This window comes from Silene latifolia, chromosome 7, assembly GCF_048544455.1.
Source record: "Silene latifolia isolate original U9 population chromosome 7, ASM4854445v1, whole genome shotgun sequence".
NCBI classification, from domain to species: domain Eukaryota; kingdom Viridiplantae; phylum Streptophyta; class Magnoliopsida; order Caryophyllales; family Caryophyllaceae; genus Silene; species Silene latifolia.
The window spans coordinates 127,545,994-127,565,055 of NC_133532.1; the positions used below are offsets into that span (position 1 = coordinate 127,545,994).

A 19,062-nucleotide genomic window follows, 5' to 3' on the forward strand; every position below is an offset into this window, starting at 1 on the left:
TTTTGGTGAGACTTATTTTCATTAGAAATGCAAATATATTTGCATCATGTATCTTTTTAGTTATTTATTGTCAAGATTTACAAATTTTGACTTTAAAAAGCCAAATGGGAACATCACACCATTACCGAGGAAGTACTATCATAAGTAAACATCAAATAAACCATATAGTATAAAACAGACTTTTATAATGAGGAATTTTGTTATTTACTTATTTACTAATCTCAAAATGTAATTAATTTCAAAAATAAAAAGGACATGCTAAAAATAGAAGGTGACAAAAGAGAGCAGGTTACAATGAGCCAATAAGTTCAGAATAGATTAAATTAGTACATGAACGAATGAAAGAATAATAGGCCATGTTAAACTAAATTGATTGATTAGAAATTAATTGGTAGATTACCTACTTTGTTATGCAACAATTATTGCATAAGACGGTTTTACAGTTACGGTCTCATTATATAGAGCTTGTGTTTGTTATGTCAAATGTGGGTCCTAACTCTAGTTTGCATGGCCCATTTACGGAAATTTTTAATGTACTAAGTTGAATTAAGTGTACTAAATACTTTTATGACATTAATGAATAATGAGTCAGGTCATAATTGTATATACTACGACTTTTCGCGTCATAATAATTTGTAATTTCTTTTGAGACATCACACACTAAAAGATATTACTCCGTAACAAATAGTCGAGCACAATATCCTATATTTGAATTACTACTTGTAAACTAAAAAAAATTAATATATGCCTCTCTTGTGAATTCTATAGTCTTTCTATGTTAATTTTGTGACATACAGAGTATAATTATGAATCGAAATTAAAGATTTAAAATTATACCTTTATGCAAGCGAAAAAGGAAAATGTATACTCAGTATATGAATATGAATACAAGAAATATTATGCTACATGCATTATTATATACTCTTATTATTACACATGTCTATATACTCGTATAAGCTCACGTTGTGTTTTACTTATTTCCTATTCACAAGGCAAAAGAGGGGAAAGTATTTTGTCGGCAGGGAAAATCAAAGAGATTTGAATTAAAAAAAAAAACTTTAAATACTTTGAGAAAACCTTCCATGAACCAAAAGTTCACATGAAAGTATAGAGTGGTTAGTGATGCGATAGGTTTTTCCAATTTTCCTTCACTTGCTTAGTTGCTTTATTTAAGAAAGATGGGCTAACGCGGAATATTTATATAAAACGTTTTTTTTGCTGTTATATAAAGCGCTGTCAATATAATATAGAGAAGGGCATTCAAACCCGTTACATATTACTATATTGTCATGATACCTTAATTTTGTCCACTAGATGAAGATCTATTAGGTATATAACAGTTTTATATCAGTGTAAATGTGAAAAATATAATGATTTTTTTTTTTTTTTTGCTTAATTCAAATTAAGGATCTTAATTAGGTAAGTACTACATACCTTTTATTATTGTAAGATAACTTATGAAATTTCAAAGACGTTTCAAATCGAGTCAACTATAAGCCTATAACTAATCGCCAAGATTGGAACCTTGATTTTAAATATTTCGTATCTTATACTAGTAGATGAACTTGTCATGGGGAGGGAGTAAGAAGCATGAACTATGGTTTATCTTTTGTTCTGGCAATTTGGCACAATTAAATATTGATTTTACTAGTAAACATTTACACATTCACAAATATTTTTAGCTAAAACAAACTAGCATGATACTTCCACTGAAGAAAGCTCGTAGCTCGGAAACATACCGCTCCATTCTGCAAGTGAAAGTTTGCAACAGGATCCCTAGGTTTGGGCTAAATGTTGCAAATGTCTGATGGACAATATAAGAGGGGAATTATATGAAACCGCATCATTCCATATTCCAAAATGATTTGGGATCGTCTAACATAAATCCACATTTGAAATCATAATTTAGAGTGTAAAATAATTAAAAGCAACACAATGTATCAAAACGAAAGGAAAATACAATATGAATAGGGTAGAAAAAGTACACTCGGACTTGCGTTGATTTGTGGCATACTGGCATATCCTTCTTTAACCAATTCAATCACACGTTTCATAAGAAATTTTGCCCAGATTAACAACCCCTGCCAGTCCTGGCTGCCAAATTTGAGAAAAATATTCAAATAAAGATAAACGGGTTTAAACAACAAGAGAAAGGATTATAATTAACGGACATGGACGATAAAAAATGACAAAGCGACTTATTATGCACCCTCGAATCCGGGGTTGTTACCAGGATGAACAGTTGTTGCCTGAGGAGAAACACAAATATGGATGAATTTGAACATCAAGTTAACATGAGAGTTATCAGTATCCTCCGGCAAAAATAACGAGCTTGCAGCATTTATGGATTTGGAGTTTGGACAAAACAAAGTTAAGATTACGTAACCTAACAAAAACCACCAATATTTCTCGTAATCAGCTGGGGATGCCAAAATAGGCAATATAGTATTGCAGACAGTGGCTCTTCAAGAGCAACCAACCCACAACATTAATGAAACAACACAACAACCAACCTTGAATATACTCCATTAAACAAGGTAAATAAGGAACGTGCCATGACTCTGAGGATGTACAAATGAGTCGGGTATCAAAGTGAGAAAAGAAGGAAATGGCCAAATAGAGCAATGAAAATCTGGACCAACACCTTACTAAGTCGAAAACACAAATGAAACTCAACAAAAACAAACACTGGGATCTCAATTTCTACAAAAGGTGAAAAAAACAGCAATTCCGCGAAACCAACATCAAATCCCCCTCAAAAAAAATCAAAATCAAATCGGAAAACAAACCTTAACTGCAACACTATGCACACAACAGTCTGGTCCAACAAAGCATATGATCAGACAGCAGGAAGTTCAAAAGACCCAGTTACAAAAAAAAAGTGAGCATGAGCGTTGGAGCTTGAAAGAGAGAATGGGTGTCATGGGAACTGGAAGGTAAGGGTGAGCAAGGCGGAGCCGGAGCACATCAGAGTTGTGAATTACAACAGCATCAGTGTTTAGCCTAAGTAAACCAACACTAGGTGATACCACATCAGAGTTGTGAATCCTCATGCCGTCTTTTGAGGCAACGGAGGACATCGGGAACCAAAGCAGATGTATAAGCAAAGACTGTTTATAAATGACCTCATGTCGGCCTCAAGTCTCAACTGCTGAACAATATGCAATTAGGAATGTAATTCCTCCCTTATTCTGATTTCCAAACCAAATCCATCTGATAGAAAAATACAGAAGGATGAATGACAATGATATTAAACTTCTAATATAAAAAAAATTGGAATAGTTATTGGTATTATGTTACTCCCTCCAGTGAAAAGGGTTGTCACTGATAAAAGGGTTGCCAAGAACACAAAAAGAATTATGAGAAAGATGGTCATAAAATAAATATAAGAAACCAACATACAAGACTTGGTAATTATCATTCGCCTTAAGTAAGAAAACAATCAAGTTGGGAAAAATCTCACTTATTTTTTGGACACATCAGCAAAGTATAAAATACATTAAATAAACCGTGGATTACAAGGTATAAATACTAGTTTGTATAATACTAATAAATATCAAATACTACATGTATCCTTTTCAACTTGGAAAATAAGGTGAGGTGACCGCCGACCGGTAGTGTTGATCAAAATAAAAGTATTATTTGATCAGTGAACTATAATTAAACAGGTGGATGAGGCCTTGGGTAGCTTCTTCAATCTGCTCTCAAATGAGGGCTTATCTACCCAATCATGCTCCTCACATATAATTAATAACTCCTCTAAAACTAATGCAATTTTTAGAAGAAAACTGACGAACTCTACTTCCTGTTCTAAGCCCCAACACTTCTTGATATAAATTCTTTTTAGAAAAGATTTGCAGCAAGGAGGCGGTTCGTGATTTTTTCTAAAGAACTGTCGCTCCAGGTCCAATTCCAAATTGCTATCTTCATAAGAACTACCATCTAAACAAAAGATTGGCCCGGAATCGCATCCCTGAAAGACAAAGAAACATGATAGTGTAGTTGCAAAATTTCATGTAAATATTAACCTATGTTACTCTGCCTTAGCTGCAAGTATCGGATACAACACGATATCTGAATATCTGATAGGTTATTTTGTGCAAAGTTTTCAACTTTTTGGTCTAAAATGAAAGCGCCAAAGTGTCGTGTCGTATCTGGCATGTTGCTTACATGGATATTAAGTGATGACAATCTTTGAGCTAAAGTTAAAACTGTCTGTGCAGTGAAACTAACCTTTGGGAACCCAAGTGTTTCTAAGAGAGGTGAGCTCTTAAGAATTTCCAACAAAACTCTATCCCATTTAGTAGTTCCATCATGACCTAGTTTCAAATGTCGAAGATTGTGAAACACAGGCAGTAGATTCTTCGACTCTTCACAATCCAAAACCTACAAACAAAGAGAAGCTGAGAAAAAATCACATAGACAAATATAACTAGGAGGTAAAATAAAACAAAATTGATAAAAATCTAAGCTGCACACAACCACATCATCAATAAACAAGCGCCTTCAAGGCTCTCACGTATTGATGGGTTAGGGGGCCAGGTAAGATGACTTATCTGTGTGTTGATAACACAATCACACCTGTTTCGGAGAATATGTAACCAATATTGCGTATAAAATAGCATAGACTGTTCTGAGTATTTGAAGAGTCCTTTTGCTTTATTTTTTCATATTTTGAATGCGTCTGAAAATTATAGGTAATCAAGTTACACGCAAAACAGGTATAACAGGAAAAGAGATCAACTAACCTCCACAATAGAGTTGGCCAAAGTTAAACGCTGAACATTAGACACAGCTGTAACAAGTCTAAGCACGCTATCGAGAGACTCGCGTTGAGTGTGCAAAATGTCCCAAACGTGAAATGAAGCTTGAACAAGAACCTTCATACTTGGGATAGAGTAATGAAGACCTAAAAGGTCACGATATTTGAAACATTGCAAATTAGGAGTATCAATATTGCAAAGGTCAAGGTATTCTTCATCTCTATTAAAAATTAGAGTCAATTTTCGAAGGGACGGTGAAGATATGGTTACGGAATTCCCATACTTCCACCAGCATCTCATATAAAGCTCTACAAGTGAAGGACAACTTGAAACTAGCCTAGACACAAAGTCATCCTCCGGTATAAGGATGGAACGGAGTTGGAGCACTTTTAAGTTGGGCAACGAAAAGGAAGACATACTAGAAACTAGTTCAAAATCCAGATTAGTGTTGAGCTTCAACACCTCTAAAGTTTGACAAGCAAAGAGAGCCGAGGGCAGCTTCCCGGGATTCCTCACATGAATACGCAGATCAATCTCCCGAATACCACTGTGATTTAACGGAAAGGCTATCCATGAGTTAAGGATGGTAGATTCTACGTGGGGAAAACAAGTTGAGCCACAAACACGAGACGGTTCACGAATGTGAAGCTGAATGATGTTGAAGTCCCCACCAAACCCGATTCTAAACCTGCTAAGATGAGGAGATTGGGAAGCTTGAAGCACATTACTGACAAAAGTCTTAAAAAGCTGAAAGTCGTCAACGAAAAGAGGATTATTCCTAGCACAATAAGAAATAGGTGAATCGTCAAAATCAAGGGCTGTCAATTGCGTAAAAGCGCTCCTCATCTTCTTCGACGAGAGGCTGGCAACAGCAGCATCCTTGGTGGGAAGTAATGAAAGTATTTGACATATCAATTCATCCGGTAAACAACTCAACCCATCTTCTCTATTACATTTTCCAAATCTCAAAGTCTTACTTTTTTTTAATGTGGAATCCATAGATGTTTTATCCCTGAATCAGATGAATGAAAAAACAAATCATTCTGATGATTCCTAACCAATTTTAATGGTAACTTTTCAAAAATCACAAATTCTCATTTGTAACAGTACTATTCCGTCACAAGAAGCAAGTGAGAAGGCAAACGGGAGGGCATCTGTGAGAGGTCACAAACTTGATCCGTCACAAGCAAGACTGTCTGAAATGAAATAACACAAACAGGCAGTAACCTTGACAAACTAACCTAAATTACTTCTTCCGTCTCAATCATATATTTACCTTTGATTAAAATACTCGTGACAGAGAATATAAAAGGTAAATAAATGAGTGAGACGGACGGAGCGAGTGTAGTTGACAAGTAATGCAGCCAGAAACTGAGCTAAATAAGCTAAATTAGTTTTATACTATATAGTAAATACTTCTTCCGTCTCAATCATATATATTTACCTTTTATTAAAATACTCGTGATAAAGAATATACAAGGTAAACAAAAATGGAGGCAGTAAAAATAGACAAACTGAGAAAAAGTAAAGATAGAAAAGAGAGAGAGAGACTTACAATTGTTACAAAAATAAAATAAAGAAGACAGAGAAGATGTGGATCATGAAGAAGCAAAACTATTTATAAACAACATTAAAGAATCCATAATCCATATGCGAATAGGAATTAGGAATTAACAACTCAATCAGAGGCAATTATTAGGAATTAATTTATGGAAAATTTCCTATAACCCGTTTTAGAAAGACGGGTTATAGGAAATATGGTATATGTCAAAGTTATAGACATCAAATATGTGGACAAGCCCAATTACAATGAAGCCCAAACTCTCACACACTCTAATCTTGCGACAAACAAAACCGATCACCTGGACCACCATTCACCACGAACAACGACCCTAACCATGCTTACCCTTCGGCCTCCCTATCGATATTCCTCTCTAAGTCGTGAGTTTTTAACTTCATAAAACACTAAAAAGGCCTAATTTAAATACTTGCAAATCTTAATAACTCGAGCCTAAGTTGGTAATTCAACCTACATCCGACCGAGCAACCTCATTATAGACAAATACAATACAAGTATTTTACCTTCCATTGTAAAACCGTCTTATAAAATTAGGGACATCTTCTGGTCAGTCAACATGAATAGTTTCCCAAAAGAAAGCATTGTTTTTAATTGGCTATTCTCTCCAAAGATTTCCACCCAGCAATTTAATTGTTAATTGAAAGCGATACACAAACAATCAGATATCTTTTTCACCAAATTTAGCTTTAAATAATTCCTAAATGAACGATGAACAAAAAAGGTTTAGCAATTTTAATGCGCACTCGAATGAAGAAACCTTCAATTATTCCCGATTCTACAAAACTCTCCCATAATCCTGCTAATGTAAGCTCCTTTAATTTCTAATCCTACCTTAATTCTAAATTTCAAAGCTTTTAACAATTTGTTTAAATATCACTTGTTTGGTATTATGCTAAATTCCGTTATAATTCTCGTATAAGACGGTCTTATAAAAGAATTTGCCATTTCCTTAATGGGTTATTAGTTAATTTTCCAAAAGTTTAGAACTTTATTTATTTGATTAAATTTAATTGATGGGTGATTAACATTACTGAATCTAAGATTTTTGATCATGCAGAAGGAGGTTAACAGAATGTTAGTAAATACTGAGGAAAATAAGGATTCTGAAGAACCCAGAAAGCATAATAATAATTATATTAATAATTTCAGCTCTTCAGAAAATCCTCAAAGGTTTGATCTTTTGTTGCTCAAATTTGAATAAAGATTGAATCTTTTTTGTATATGTTGTTGTTTTTGTTGTTGCAGCTAGGAGAAGAGTTTGATTTTACAATTTAGTTTAGTTTTGAGTAACTTGTTTGGCCCAATCAAGCGAATTGTGAATCAGTTTGAGCATATTCTGTATGTTAGGCACTCCATTAAGACTGTGTTGCTTATCGGATGTGGCATATATATGCCGAGTTAGGCAACCTTGGGTTAACGGTAAGGTTTGCCAGGGTGCAAATCCATGTCCTGTATGGGTAGAATAAAGGTGGAAGATCATCTTTATAAGTATTTACTAAATATAATAGCATAGGCCTTTTGGGGAAGGATCCCAAGAGTAAATCCGTGAGGGCTTGGCCCAAAGCGGACAATATGGTACTATTATAGACAGTGGACACCGGCGCAGCAGGACCCATCACGAGATATTCACGCTTCCGCACAACAAGGTTATTATGGAATCGTGATTAATGAAAGCTAATAAAACCTTGTGACGTCCTATGGGAATGGAGTGCAAATTTAGATATAGTTTGGATGTCCCGTTCCCACGTCATTGCTCTTTATAGACTATAGTGTTGTCAAATGGAAACGCTGTCATCTCTGAGGGCATATGCGCTTGTTGCCGTTTATGATGAGGTACTAGGTACTACGCTCAGGGGTGGAATGTACACAAACTTTCCCCAGGGTACGACATTGTGACGAATACATTACCATAGTATCTCTAGGGCCCTTGAAAATGACTGCGTAAGGCTGCGTGTGGTATGAAGTAGGTAATCGTCTCCCTTTGAGGCTGTTTTAAGATTACCTATAATAATGAATGTTACATCGCAGTTGCATCAGTTAAGTGATACTTTACAATATAAAAAGTGCATCTAGTTTAGTAAAGCTATTTTACTGATTCTATAACTATCTAGTACTAGAGAGTAGTGAGAATTCGACTTCTTAGGAAGGGGAAGCTGACATTGTGGCTAAAGGCTATTAAATCCTTCAAATGCAGGGTAATGGAGCATGTAAGAGAATCGATGCATTCAGCTATAACAATGAACAAAAGTGAAGTTTTGGATTCAGTTTTGAATGAATTCTCAAAGGTGCATCATATATCCCCTTTTATTATATTTGCTGGCAAGTTATTGAATTGATGACGTTAATCATCTGTCTCAGTCTGATGAGCATCTAGCACAGGAAGCCATCGCCTATTTTTTGCATGTCATTCTATTTAGTTTGATAATGTTCCTTTTTATTTGGACCAGGGCTATTATGATCTTTCTATTGAAAACAGACGGAGATTGCTAATGGTACTTGCCAAAGACTATGACCTCAACCGGAACCATGTTCGTGAGCTTATGAAGCAGTATCTTGGTCTGCAGCTTCCTTCTGGTTGGTTTGTTGACTTATTGAGTATAAATTTCTGAATTTTTTTTTATGTTGTTCTTGCGGTTTTGACTCCTCGATACTTTGGTGGATGATAAAGGTGAAATTAGTGCTCAGGATGAAGGGTTGCTGTCCACATTTTATAGGACTGAGCGAAACTTGAGACACGCTCTTCAACCAACTTATGAAGTTCTTTTTGAAAGACTGAACACACATCCTGGAGGATTGAAGTTCTTATGTTCACTTCGTGCCGATATTCTTTCTATTCTTGAGTAAGGACACTAGTTTATTGCATTTCATAATCATTTTGCAGCTGTTTGCCTCAAGGGGTCCCACTAATGATGGGGTGAACGGTTGTTGGATCACTTGGATGTATGTATGTAGCCTTAACCCTTCGTTAAAATCACAGATTGTAAATAAGGGATTAAAAAAAATCTCTTCGTTCAATGTTTTTCTGTAAATTCTGCAGAATTAGTTAACAGATATACAACAATCCACTAAGCGACGTTATTAAAATATAGGGTGTAGCCTGTAGGACACAAGGACTGAGTAATCTGTAACACTGATGTTGATATGTTTCTGAGATGTTCTATCCAATGAATTATCCCCGTTTAACTTGCGTGAAGCATCACGCATCAGAATTAAACAATTCAAGACTTTTCACATTTCAGGGAACATAACATTCCATCTTTACGTGCACTGGATTCATACTTGAAAGAGAAGCTTATCACATGGCTCAGTCCAGCTGCTTTGGAGCTCCACCAAATAACTTGGGATGATCCTGCTTCTTTGTTGGAAAAGATTGTGGCATATGAGGTTTTATTCTATTACTTGGTGTATTTTTAATGGTAATGAATTGCTCTGCCTGCAAACTTATGAAGATTTGGTGAAAAGGCTGTTCATCCTATCAGTAGCCTAATTGACCTTAAGAGGAGACTTGGAGTTGGACGACGCTGTTTTGGGTACTTGCATCCTGCAATTCCGGGTAAGACCCTTCTCCAGTGTGAACTACTCGTTCCTTTGTCCCACGCTTGTGCACAACTTGCAAGTCTTCCATTCTGACTAAAACATCCCAAACTAAGAACTAGCTTCCCTCGTTTTAAAAATCAAATTATCATACGGCAGGCCTCCGCTTCTTTTTACTTCTGCATAATTTCACTCCTTCAGGTGGTTTTCTTCTCAGTTGGGATTTTAAAAAGTTTGGCCGAAGTCCCAACGCTCTCATGTCGACAGTCTACGAGTATCAGTGTACAACACTATCCGGCATTCAAAATTTTAGTAAACCACCATAGGAAGGAATATCATATATAATGTACTAAAAATCTGAAAACCTATGTGAATTACGTGGGATGTGTATAAAATAGTCAATTTACACACCCTCAACAAATATGCAATTTTTACGCTTTAGTTTCGTGGGCATATTTAAGCTTTGTACTGTATATCGTATAAGATTATTGGTTCAAGCTGACCTTGGAAGGTCTGATCCATTTTCAGGTGAACCCCTTATCTTTATTGAAGTAGCACTGCTAAAAAATGTTGCACAGACAATACAGGTATTGCTATTTGCTAGTCATATCCTTCACTGAAAAAAAAAAAAAAAAAAAAGAGAGAGAGAGAGAGAGAGAGAGAGAACTATTTTTTTCTGTATCCACAATATATAAGTGTCGTAATTTTATTTTTTCTTAAACTCTCAGGAAGTCTTGTGGGATGATCCGCCAACGTCCGAATGTGATGCAACATGTGCATTGTTTTACTCAATATCATCAACTCAGGTAAAAATATTTTCTGGGAGTTATTCACGGAGTCGTGCACTCATGTCACGTGTGTTGTTATTGGGCCCAAAGCCCATAAATTTATTATCTTCCATGTGCATTGTTCTCTCCTGCTTTGATTCAAGTGTGCATAAGAAACCCGTTTGTCATTTTTTATCGTCCATGTCTATTAATTATAATCCTTTCTCTTGTTGTTTGAACCCATTAACCCTGTTTATCTTGATTTGAATATTTTTCTCAAAATTGACAGCCAGGACTGGCAGGGGTTAATCTGGGAAAATTTCTTATCAAACGTGTGATTGAATTGGTTAAGAAGGATATGCCACAAATCAACGTAAGTACGAGTGCACTTTTTCTACCCCAGTAAGGCAGTAAAGCATCTGAACTTTCTTCCTTGTTAGATCTGTAACATTCAGGAAATCGTATTTGTATATTGGTTAATTAAAAAAAGATTTTCACATTCTGATGACTTAATTTTATAGGCATTGACTATTCATATTGTATTTTCCTTTCTTTTTGATACATTGTGTTGCTTTTTATTATTTGATCGCCAATTTTATGATTTCAAATGTGGATTATGTTATTCATATAATTTCCCTCATATATTGTGCAGACATTTGCAACACTTAGCCCAATTCCAGGGTTCATGAAGTGGCTCTTATCAAAGTTGGCATCTCAATCAAAGCTTGCCGAAGCAGTCACTTCAGACTTGTCATGCTCTTCCCAGGAAGAACCTGCTGGGTCTGCATTCCGAGAAAATGTACTGACCACGGACGAAGAAAAGGAACTTTTAGATGCAGTGAGGTGAATTTTGTTCATTATTCTGCCGTGGAAGAAAAGTCCTCTATTCCCGTTCAAACTAGATTATGTGACCTAGAAGAAACACAACTTAACAACATGAAGCAATTTACATTTTAACTTCAACTTTGGTACATGTGAAGGATAATCTCGAAGTTTAGTCTCGTTTAATCATTGTGATCTATTGCATGAGCATTTTATGTTATAGTCTCGTATTAAAACAAGGCATCCTGACTTTATGAGTTGCAGGCAGACTATTCCTGGGAGAAATGGCATGGAAGTCATGTTGAACTTGCTGCAATCTCCAAATCACGAGTGGAGCAAATCTGATCAAATTTTAGCGGTGCTCAAACGTATTTTGATGAGACTTTGTGCCAGGTACTATATTCAGTAGAGGTATTTGGAAAGTAAGCAATAATGTTAGAAAACTTGGGTTTAAAGGAGCATCCTTGCCTTTACTAATTCACACAAGATACGAGGCAGTTTTACATGTGAGCTTAAGCCAATAACTTATGTTGGTCACACATGTGAGACCGTCTCGTACAAGATTCACTGGTACCAAGTTAATTTAAGTTCCGAATCAGCTAAAGCCGGATTACAAATTTCCTTGAACCGCTCCTTTTATCTCCAATTAATAGATGTTTGACGTTTCAATTTTTCCCATTGAATAACAAACTTTGTTTTTGATTACCTAGGTATCTTCTTCAAGAAAAGAAGAGAGGAAAAGCTCTGGATCCTGTTGCAAACTTTCACTTGCAGAATGGAGCGGTATGTTCCGAGCCACGAGCTTTCTTCAGTGGAAGTATCGTCCTAGTTTATTGTAGCTCAAAAAATATTTGTGAATGTGTAAATGTTTACTAGTAAACTCAATATTTAATTTCATTTGCTCAAAATTTTACCATGTTCTCATTATTTGTTGTATCATGACATTGTGAAACAGATGGTTGAACGGTTAAACTGGATGGCAGACAAATCAGAGAAGGGACTCTCTCAAAGTGGCGGTATTATGGTAAACTACATCTACAGGTAAACAGGAAATCTAAAACAGTGAAAAACATGGGGAAATATTCGTATTCTGGTCTTTAACAACTAAATTTCTGAAACTGATGATACTGCAGGTTGGACGACATAGAAGAAAATGCACACTCGTATTTTAGTGATGGACATATAAATGCTGCATTAGATCTCCGGTGACTTCTTGAGGTAACTTAATACCAATGTTTTGATAATTACACGATGACACCTCTGATTGATATACCCTGATCTCCTTGCATAGCTTTACCTACACGAATTTCCTTCCTTTTCCGTTTCCACCAGACCTGATCTAACAAACAAAGGCAAGCTTTAGTTGTACGACTGCGTTCAACTTTGTTGGAAAAGTGTGCACTCATACATCGGGTTGGAGCAGATGTGTTCTCAAATACCTCATCCTGAAGGCTCGGGAAGCGCACATTCCAGCTGAAATTTATGGGATACTCAACCAGGTCTTTGGTTCGATACTTGAACCAGAAGGTCTTGTTTAAGGGATGCCTTTGTCACGGATCTTGTGATGTTAATATAATTACAGCATAATAAACATCTTTTTCATTTGAATAAATGTTATACTTTGTACTACTCTCTTGCACTCTCTCGTGAGCTTTGTGCTTGATTCATGCACCTTTTGTCAACATTATTTTTAAGGGTTTGTTCAATCAAAAATCTATACGGAAGTACGGAGTACAATATAATACATAGAAAAAGGCTACATTAAGTAGTTTTAAAAGTCAACTCAAATAAACTACTTCCTCCATTCAACTCCACTCTACCTATTTCTATTTTTTACACTATTCACAAATGCACATTCAATCTCGATTTTCTCTCAATACATAAGTGAAAATATATTCATGTGGGATCTTGTTTGATTCATCTTTACGAGTACAGTAAAAATATCTAACTTTTATAATTTTTGCAAATACGTAGTTAACGATATTTACCGCGTAAAACACGCGTTGACGAACGTTAAAAAGCAAAGTGGTAGAGTGGAGTTGAATGGAGGAAGTAAAACCGTAACTATATGAGTGATAAATAAAATACACATGCCATTATTTTACTTAATAGTAAATTAAAATATTAGGAATTTAACACAATGTATTTATGTACAAATGAGAATCAAACATACAAAAGATATTAAGAAATCAGAGTTATTATGTACTCCCTCCATTCAACTCCACTTTACAAGTTTCTTTTATCACGTTTACCAACGCAGTTTTTACACGATAAATATCATTAGCTGCGTATTTGCAAAAATTATAAAAGCTAAATATTTTTAATGTACTCTTAAAGACGAATCAAATAAGATCCCACATGAATATATTTTCACTTATGTATCGAGAGAAAATTAAAGTTGAATGTCCGCTTGTGAATAATGCGCAAAATAGAAAGTTGCAAAGTGGAGTTGAATGGAGGGAGTTGAAATATAAAGGGTAAAAGGGTAAAAGGGTAGATTATGTACATGATTCATATACCCTATAAGAATTCAACTCCGTACGCACAACAACAACAAAAAAAAGCAAAAAAACAAAAAAAAAAAGAGCAAAAAAACAAAAATAAAGAGGGAGTAACGGCTATATTTCCGCAGGCGAAGGAAACTGGAGAAACACCAACAGAAACTCAAGAAACACCAACAACAACCATGGCTTCTGTAATCTACGAGAGGAAAGAATTAACCCCTAGTGACATAAACCAATTCCGAGTATCTGCAGATATTTGGAATTTCGTTATGGAACCTAATCTTGCTGTTGACCAACTCAACTTCACTCCCTAATTCTCTGTGTATTTTCGTAACAATGGCGTGTGCGACTAAAATTCTGAACTCGTCTGATGTAAGAGAATCACTCATTCTCTCTAATGACATGTGGGAAGATGTTATTCTGCCTAACATTGATCCGCAGCTATTGAATAAAGAAAGGTTCAACATCGATGTTGAAGATGTAGACATCGGAACTTGGTATGCAGCATTCATCATTAACACAGCCAATAAGGGGCGCAATCAATTCCACGCCTTGGATTGGAAAAGTTTTTGTCATTACCTTGAGGGTGATCTTCTAACCTTGAGTTGGAAGACCACTCTCTGCATTCAATCGTGGTCAGCCGATGAAATTATTTGCACTGAATCAATGATTCTTCTCTCAGAAGGACCTGAAGCCGGTAATTTTCTGCTCTTTTATTCATCTTCTTCCCCACGCTGTTCAGTAGGAAGCGAGTAGATTTGATTTTAAAGATAATTATAGTATATTAGTAGTACAGTAGTAGATGAGTAGTCATACCGTAATTCTTGTAATTCATCAATTCTTTACAATTTTTTTCCCTTTAATTCGTTAATCAACTAGGGTTGATTTGAGTGAAAATTTTGAGATTTGTTAATAATCATTCTTGTCAACTAGATCACTTGCATCACGAATTAGGCTATAGCCGTGGCCAATAATCGTTCTTGCCAACTATGTTACACCCGCGGTGAAATTATATTTAGCCACGAATTATTCCGTGACAATTTTTTTTGTTTTAGCCACGACCTAGGTCTTGTCCGTGGCAACATATATAGATATGTTTATGTTAAGAGTGAATTTCACGGGTTTAAACCTAATTTAGCTAATTAACACGAACTCTCAATGATACATTTTTTAAAGCAATTATTTCAGTACACACAGCTTATATAACTTAATTTGTTGACAGGCATTAGTGTTTAATCATTTACCTAATATAACACGAATTCTCAATAATGCATTTTGCAAAGAAAAACATTTCGGTACACATCAGAGTACATAATAATTCATAATTCAAATATTCAATCATCTGCCTAACTAACACGAACTCTAAAGAACACAAATCCCAGGAAATATTTTTCGGCTCAAAAAGATTACAAGAGTACATAATTTAATCATGTAGTGTTTGATATATAATTATTTCGTTCGCTTAGTTTATTTATGTATAAATAATTAAATAATTTGTTGAAGTGTCCAAAAATTAAGTGAGATTTTTTCCCAATTTCATTGTTTTCTTACAAAAGGCATTTGTAAAGCAAACGAAAAACTGAAAAAATCAGAGGTGCAAAATGGCTTCTTGAAGTTTAACACAAATTCTCATTTGTGACATGCAATATCCGTCACTTTGGAGTGACGGATACCATTTTACCTCACAAAGTACCCACTTTTTCTCTCTCTGCAACACTGTTCATGTGGTCCCCTTTCTCCACTAACCCATTTTGTTACCATTTTTACTCACAAATTATCCGCCACAAATGGTAACCCGTCACAAGGGAGACCAATTGGAAGTTTAATTACTTGAAACCGGCAATTTATTGTGTAAGCCACCATACACACAAATTTATTGTGTAAGCCACCATACACACAAATTTGTACTTAGAAAAATACAATACGCTTCCTATTAATACCGGCTCTCTAGAAATAGTATAAATAGACAGAGATTTGAAAACAAAACTTGGAAATATAACAGCTATTTTATTTCTCAAGAAAAAATGACCAGCAAGAAACTCGGCGACTCTGATGTACACCATCAATTTCGTATCAATACTGAAATTTAGGAAGATGTAATTTTACCACATCAGGGTAATCAACATGAAAATGAGGGACATTGACACCGGGATATTACACGATTTCGAGATCATAATTACGAAGGACAAGATCAAATTTAATAGGCATACAATTAAGTGGAAAAATTTCGCTAACGAGACAAGGAGGGTGATTACCTGACTTTCTTCTGGAACGGAACTCTATAATTCGAACATTGCTCGCTGAAGACATGGCTTGCGGTGAAAGTCTTCTACTGCTTTCAAGAAGACCGCCCGGTAATTTTTTTCTTTTTATTTTTTCTGAATTTATATTATTTTTATGTAATTGAATTTTTTAGGGTTTATTTATTTGATTTATTTGTTAGGGTGGGAAGGGAAGAAGAGGAAGAGAGAAGCGGAGGCTAGTAGGGGAATGAATGAAGCGGAGGAGATCGACGAGGATTGCAGTATAAGATTGATGAAGATGTGCTAATTTTGATGAATATAAAAGATGATTGTTGCTGATGATGAATGAGGATGGTGTTAAAAGTAAATAAAAAAAAACATTATTTTATTGTTTAATTTTTTCTCTAGTAGTAGTAATGGTAGCACAAGTGTTTCTTTAGTTTAGTGTTTCATCGATTCAACAATATGCCGAATATGTGGGTATTCGGTATTCCACTATTATTGTGACACCCCTCGATGAGGCATCAAAAGAACAATTAAATCTAAGCGAAAAATAAGAGATTTTTAAAACCTTTAAAAGTTTAAAGTGCGAAATCCACCATAAGTGATCAAGCGAAAATGAAAAGAAAGATAATTAAATTTTACAATTAAAAACGAAGTGCATTGGGGAAAAGATATCCCATGAATAAGCACAAGTCTAAAGATAGGTGAGTCTACGAAAACGATAACTAAGGTCCAAGGGTCAACGTTCTCGCTAGCTCACACGTCTTCCCCATAATCTGCATCACAAACCTGTCATTCATGTAAACATGAACGCCACAGTCAGTGGAGAGTAACTCAGGGTTCTCCCAGCCACAATATGTCAAAATACACATAAGCAAGAACTTAAATAAACATATTGATCATACATCATACTTGAATAATAATGAGCAAGGGAATATAACGATAATCATAACGAGATAGGCATACTACATTCTTAATGAGATAGGCATGGTACATTATATTAAACATGCATTCAAGGAAACAAAACATGGATATGAGATTAGGCATCGAATCATATGAAGAAGGTAAACAACGGATCAATTAAATAGAAAATACATGGATGGACACCATAGCCATTACTTTGAAAACTTCTTAACAACCATAGCACGGGACGTGGCTACTAATGTCGCATTCATACTTATGACTTTCATCTCACCATAAGAACGGATGAGAACATCGATCCAGGCGATCATATCGCAACTAGGGGCTTGCATCTCACCACTAGTGTCCGATAGGACCAAGACTCTCACAAACAATCATATAAGACGTGAACTCTCGTATATAAGGACACGCCAATGACCATAGTCAAGCAAGACATTTACGTAGTATGGACTCAAACAAGACAAACACCTAGACTCCAATCTCTTGGTAGGACGACGATAATAATACGGTCCTAGTCTAAACCTGGATCCAGACTCTCGGGATGGGTGACACCCGATTCGACAAACGATACCCAATCGTATCCAAGACTCGAAATATGGCACGCACTCGTATCCAAAGGTCGAGTAACCTCTAATCGGAGACATGGCACGCTCCCGTAACCCAAGGTCCGAAGAAAGGCGGAAGGATATCCTAGTTCGGAAACATGGCTCACACTCGTGACCAAAGGTCCGAAAGGGGAAAGATAACCCAATCCGGAAACATGGCTCACACTCGTGACCAAAGATCCGAAAGAGGTAAAAAGGAATGTCAAGTAGTCACACCATGTAAATCGTCACACTTGGGTCACAAATACGAGTAAAAATGATTATATAAACATAACGTAAACAATTCATTTGGAGCATGTATAAGTACGAGAGTATAACAAATATCAGGTGCTCCCATGATAAAAGAGTGTCAATACACCATACACAAGCATTAGAAACAAGTTTAAGATGCATACCCAATAAAAAACATAAAACCCAATCTATAACAACAAGTTTAGTACTCGACTACAATAAGGGTCAACTTCAAACGGTTATATCTTGAGTTCTATATATGATAATGAGGTGAAACCAGTTGAAGGTGATAGCTTATCCTCCTAACGGTAGGTCATAAGCCTCAAACAAACAAGTAACGAAGAAGTTATGACCATTTTACAAAAACTGGTCCAGGCTGTGGCGCAGCCTGCGCCGAGGTGCGCAGCCTGCGCAAATCACTGATTTGCACGACACAACAAATTCATCTTCATCCCCAAATCATTTTTTTATCATGCCATTACCATCCCAATTGCACCATATATTACCCAAGTAACTTTATACAAGTATTAAGGGTGAAATCAAAGCATAAAAGAGGGATTAAAACACAAGGTTCGATTCAAATTCAAACAATTCCAAACTAACAACTTCATGACATAATTAAGCACAATTATTAAGCATGAATAAGACGGATTCCTTACTAATTCATCTATGTATACAAAAGACTAGAAACTTCTTCAAACCACCAAGAGAGATTCCACACAAAACTCATTCAACAACAAACAAGTAAAAACATGTAAAGAATCTAACTTTAACACACATGTGAACAAACTATAACATATATAAACACCCAAATTGACATAATGTCGAGTAACCCATCACCGTTACCTTTTTGCACTTAAATCCACAACAGACTCGTCTACCTTTCAAGAATCCACTTCCGGGTTAACTAATCTTTCTCCTAAACATAAGAAAACACAAATTAAGACTAAGAATCGAAATTAGAGAAAGGGTACCATGTATAAAATGGCTCGACAACCCTATATAAGGAGGAAAGTCGGATCCTCCTTACCTAGAAAGATGGAGGGCGGTGAGAGGAAGAGATAGACGTGAAAATCACTTGACTCGGATA

At 35.7% G+C, this 19,062-nt stretch overlaps 2 protein-coding genes across 2 annotated transcripts; one reads left to right on the forward strand and one right to left on the reverse strand.

The window, feature by feature from the left end:
* Window positions 1-1,777: 1,777 nt before the first annotated feature.
* On the reverse strand, window positions 1,778-6,494 carry LOC141593093 (F-box/LRR-repeat protein At3g59190-like). Its single transcript, XM_074414044.1, has 4 exons — window positions 6,319-6,494; window positions 4,749-5,775; window positions 4,234-4,386; window positions 1,778-3,973 (listed from the first exon to the last, which is right to left on the reverse strand). The coding sequence occupies exons 2-4, from the start codon at window positions 5,760-5,762 to the stop codon at window positions 3,647-3,649; spliced, it is 1,494 nt and encodes a 497-aa protein (XP_074270145.1). The 5' UTR covers window positions 5,763-5,775; window positions 6,319-6,494; the 3' UTR covers window positions 1,778-3,646.
* A 456-nt stretch (window positions 6,495-6,950) lies between these two features.
* Window positions 6,951-13,150, forward strand: LOC141593094 (uncharacterized). Its single transcript, XM_074414045.1, has 16 exons — window positions 6,951-7,146; window positions 7,400-7,512; window positions 8,537-8,627; window positions 8,790-8,916; window positions 9,011-9,182; window positions 9,582-9,726; window positions 9,805-9,895; window positions 10,405-10,463; window positions 10,605-10,682; window positions 10,933-11,016; window positions 11,296-11,486; window positions 11,730-11,858; window positions 12,176-12,248; window positions 12,421-12,506; window positions 12,599-12,683; window positions 12,798-13,150. Exons 1-15 carry the CDS (start codon window positions 7,051-7,053, stop codon window positions 12,672-12,674), a joined length of 1,611 nt encoding a protein of 536 aa, XP_074270146.1. The 5' UTR covers window positions 6,951-7,050; the 3' UTR covers window positions 12,675-12,683; window positions 12,798-13,150.
* Window positions 13,151-19,062: the final 5,912 nt, after the last annotated feature.

Bases quoted from the DNA above. Each gene is read 5' to 3' on its own strand.
- LOC141593093 (XM_074414044.1), bottom strand. From the start codon at position 5,762: ATGGATTCCACATTAAAAAAAAGTAAGACTTTGAGATTTGGAAAATGT. The intron at 4,387-4,748 runs GTTAGTTGATCT...CTTTGTTTGTAG, and splicing joins TGGCCAACTCTATTGTGGAG to GTTTTGGATTGTGAAGAGTC. The intron at 3,974-4,233 runs GTTAGTTTCACT...TTTGTCTTTCAG, and splicing joins AAACACTTGGGTTCCCAAAG to GGATGCGATTCCGGGCCAAT.
- LOC141593094 (XM_074414045.1), top strand. From the start codon at position 7,051: ATGAACAAAAAAGGTTTAGCAATTTTAATGCGCACTCGAATGAAGAAA. The intron at 7,147-7,399 runs GTAAGCTCCTTT...TTGATCATGCAG, and splicing joins TCTCCCATAATCCTGCTAAT to AAGGAGGTTAACAGAATGTT. The intron at 12,507-12,598 runs GTAAACAGGAAA...ATGATACTGCAG, and splicing joins ATGGTAAACTACATCTACAG to GTTGGACGACATAGAAGAAA.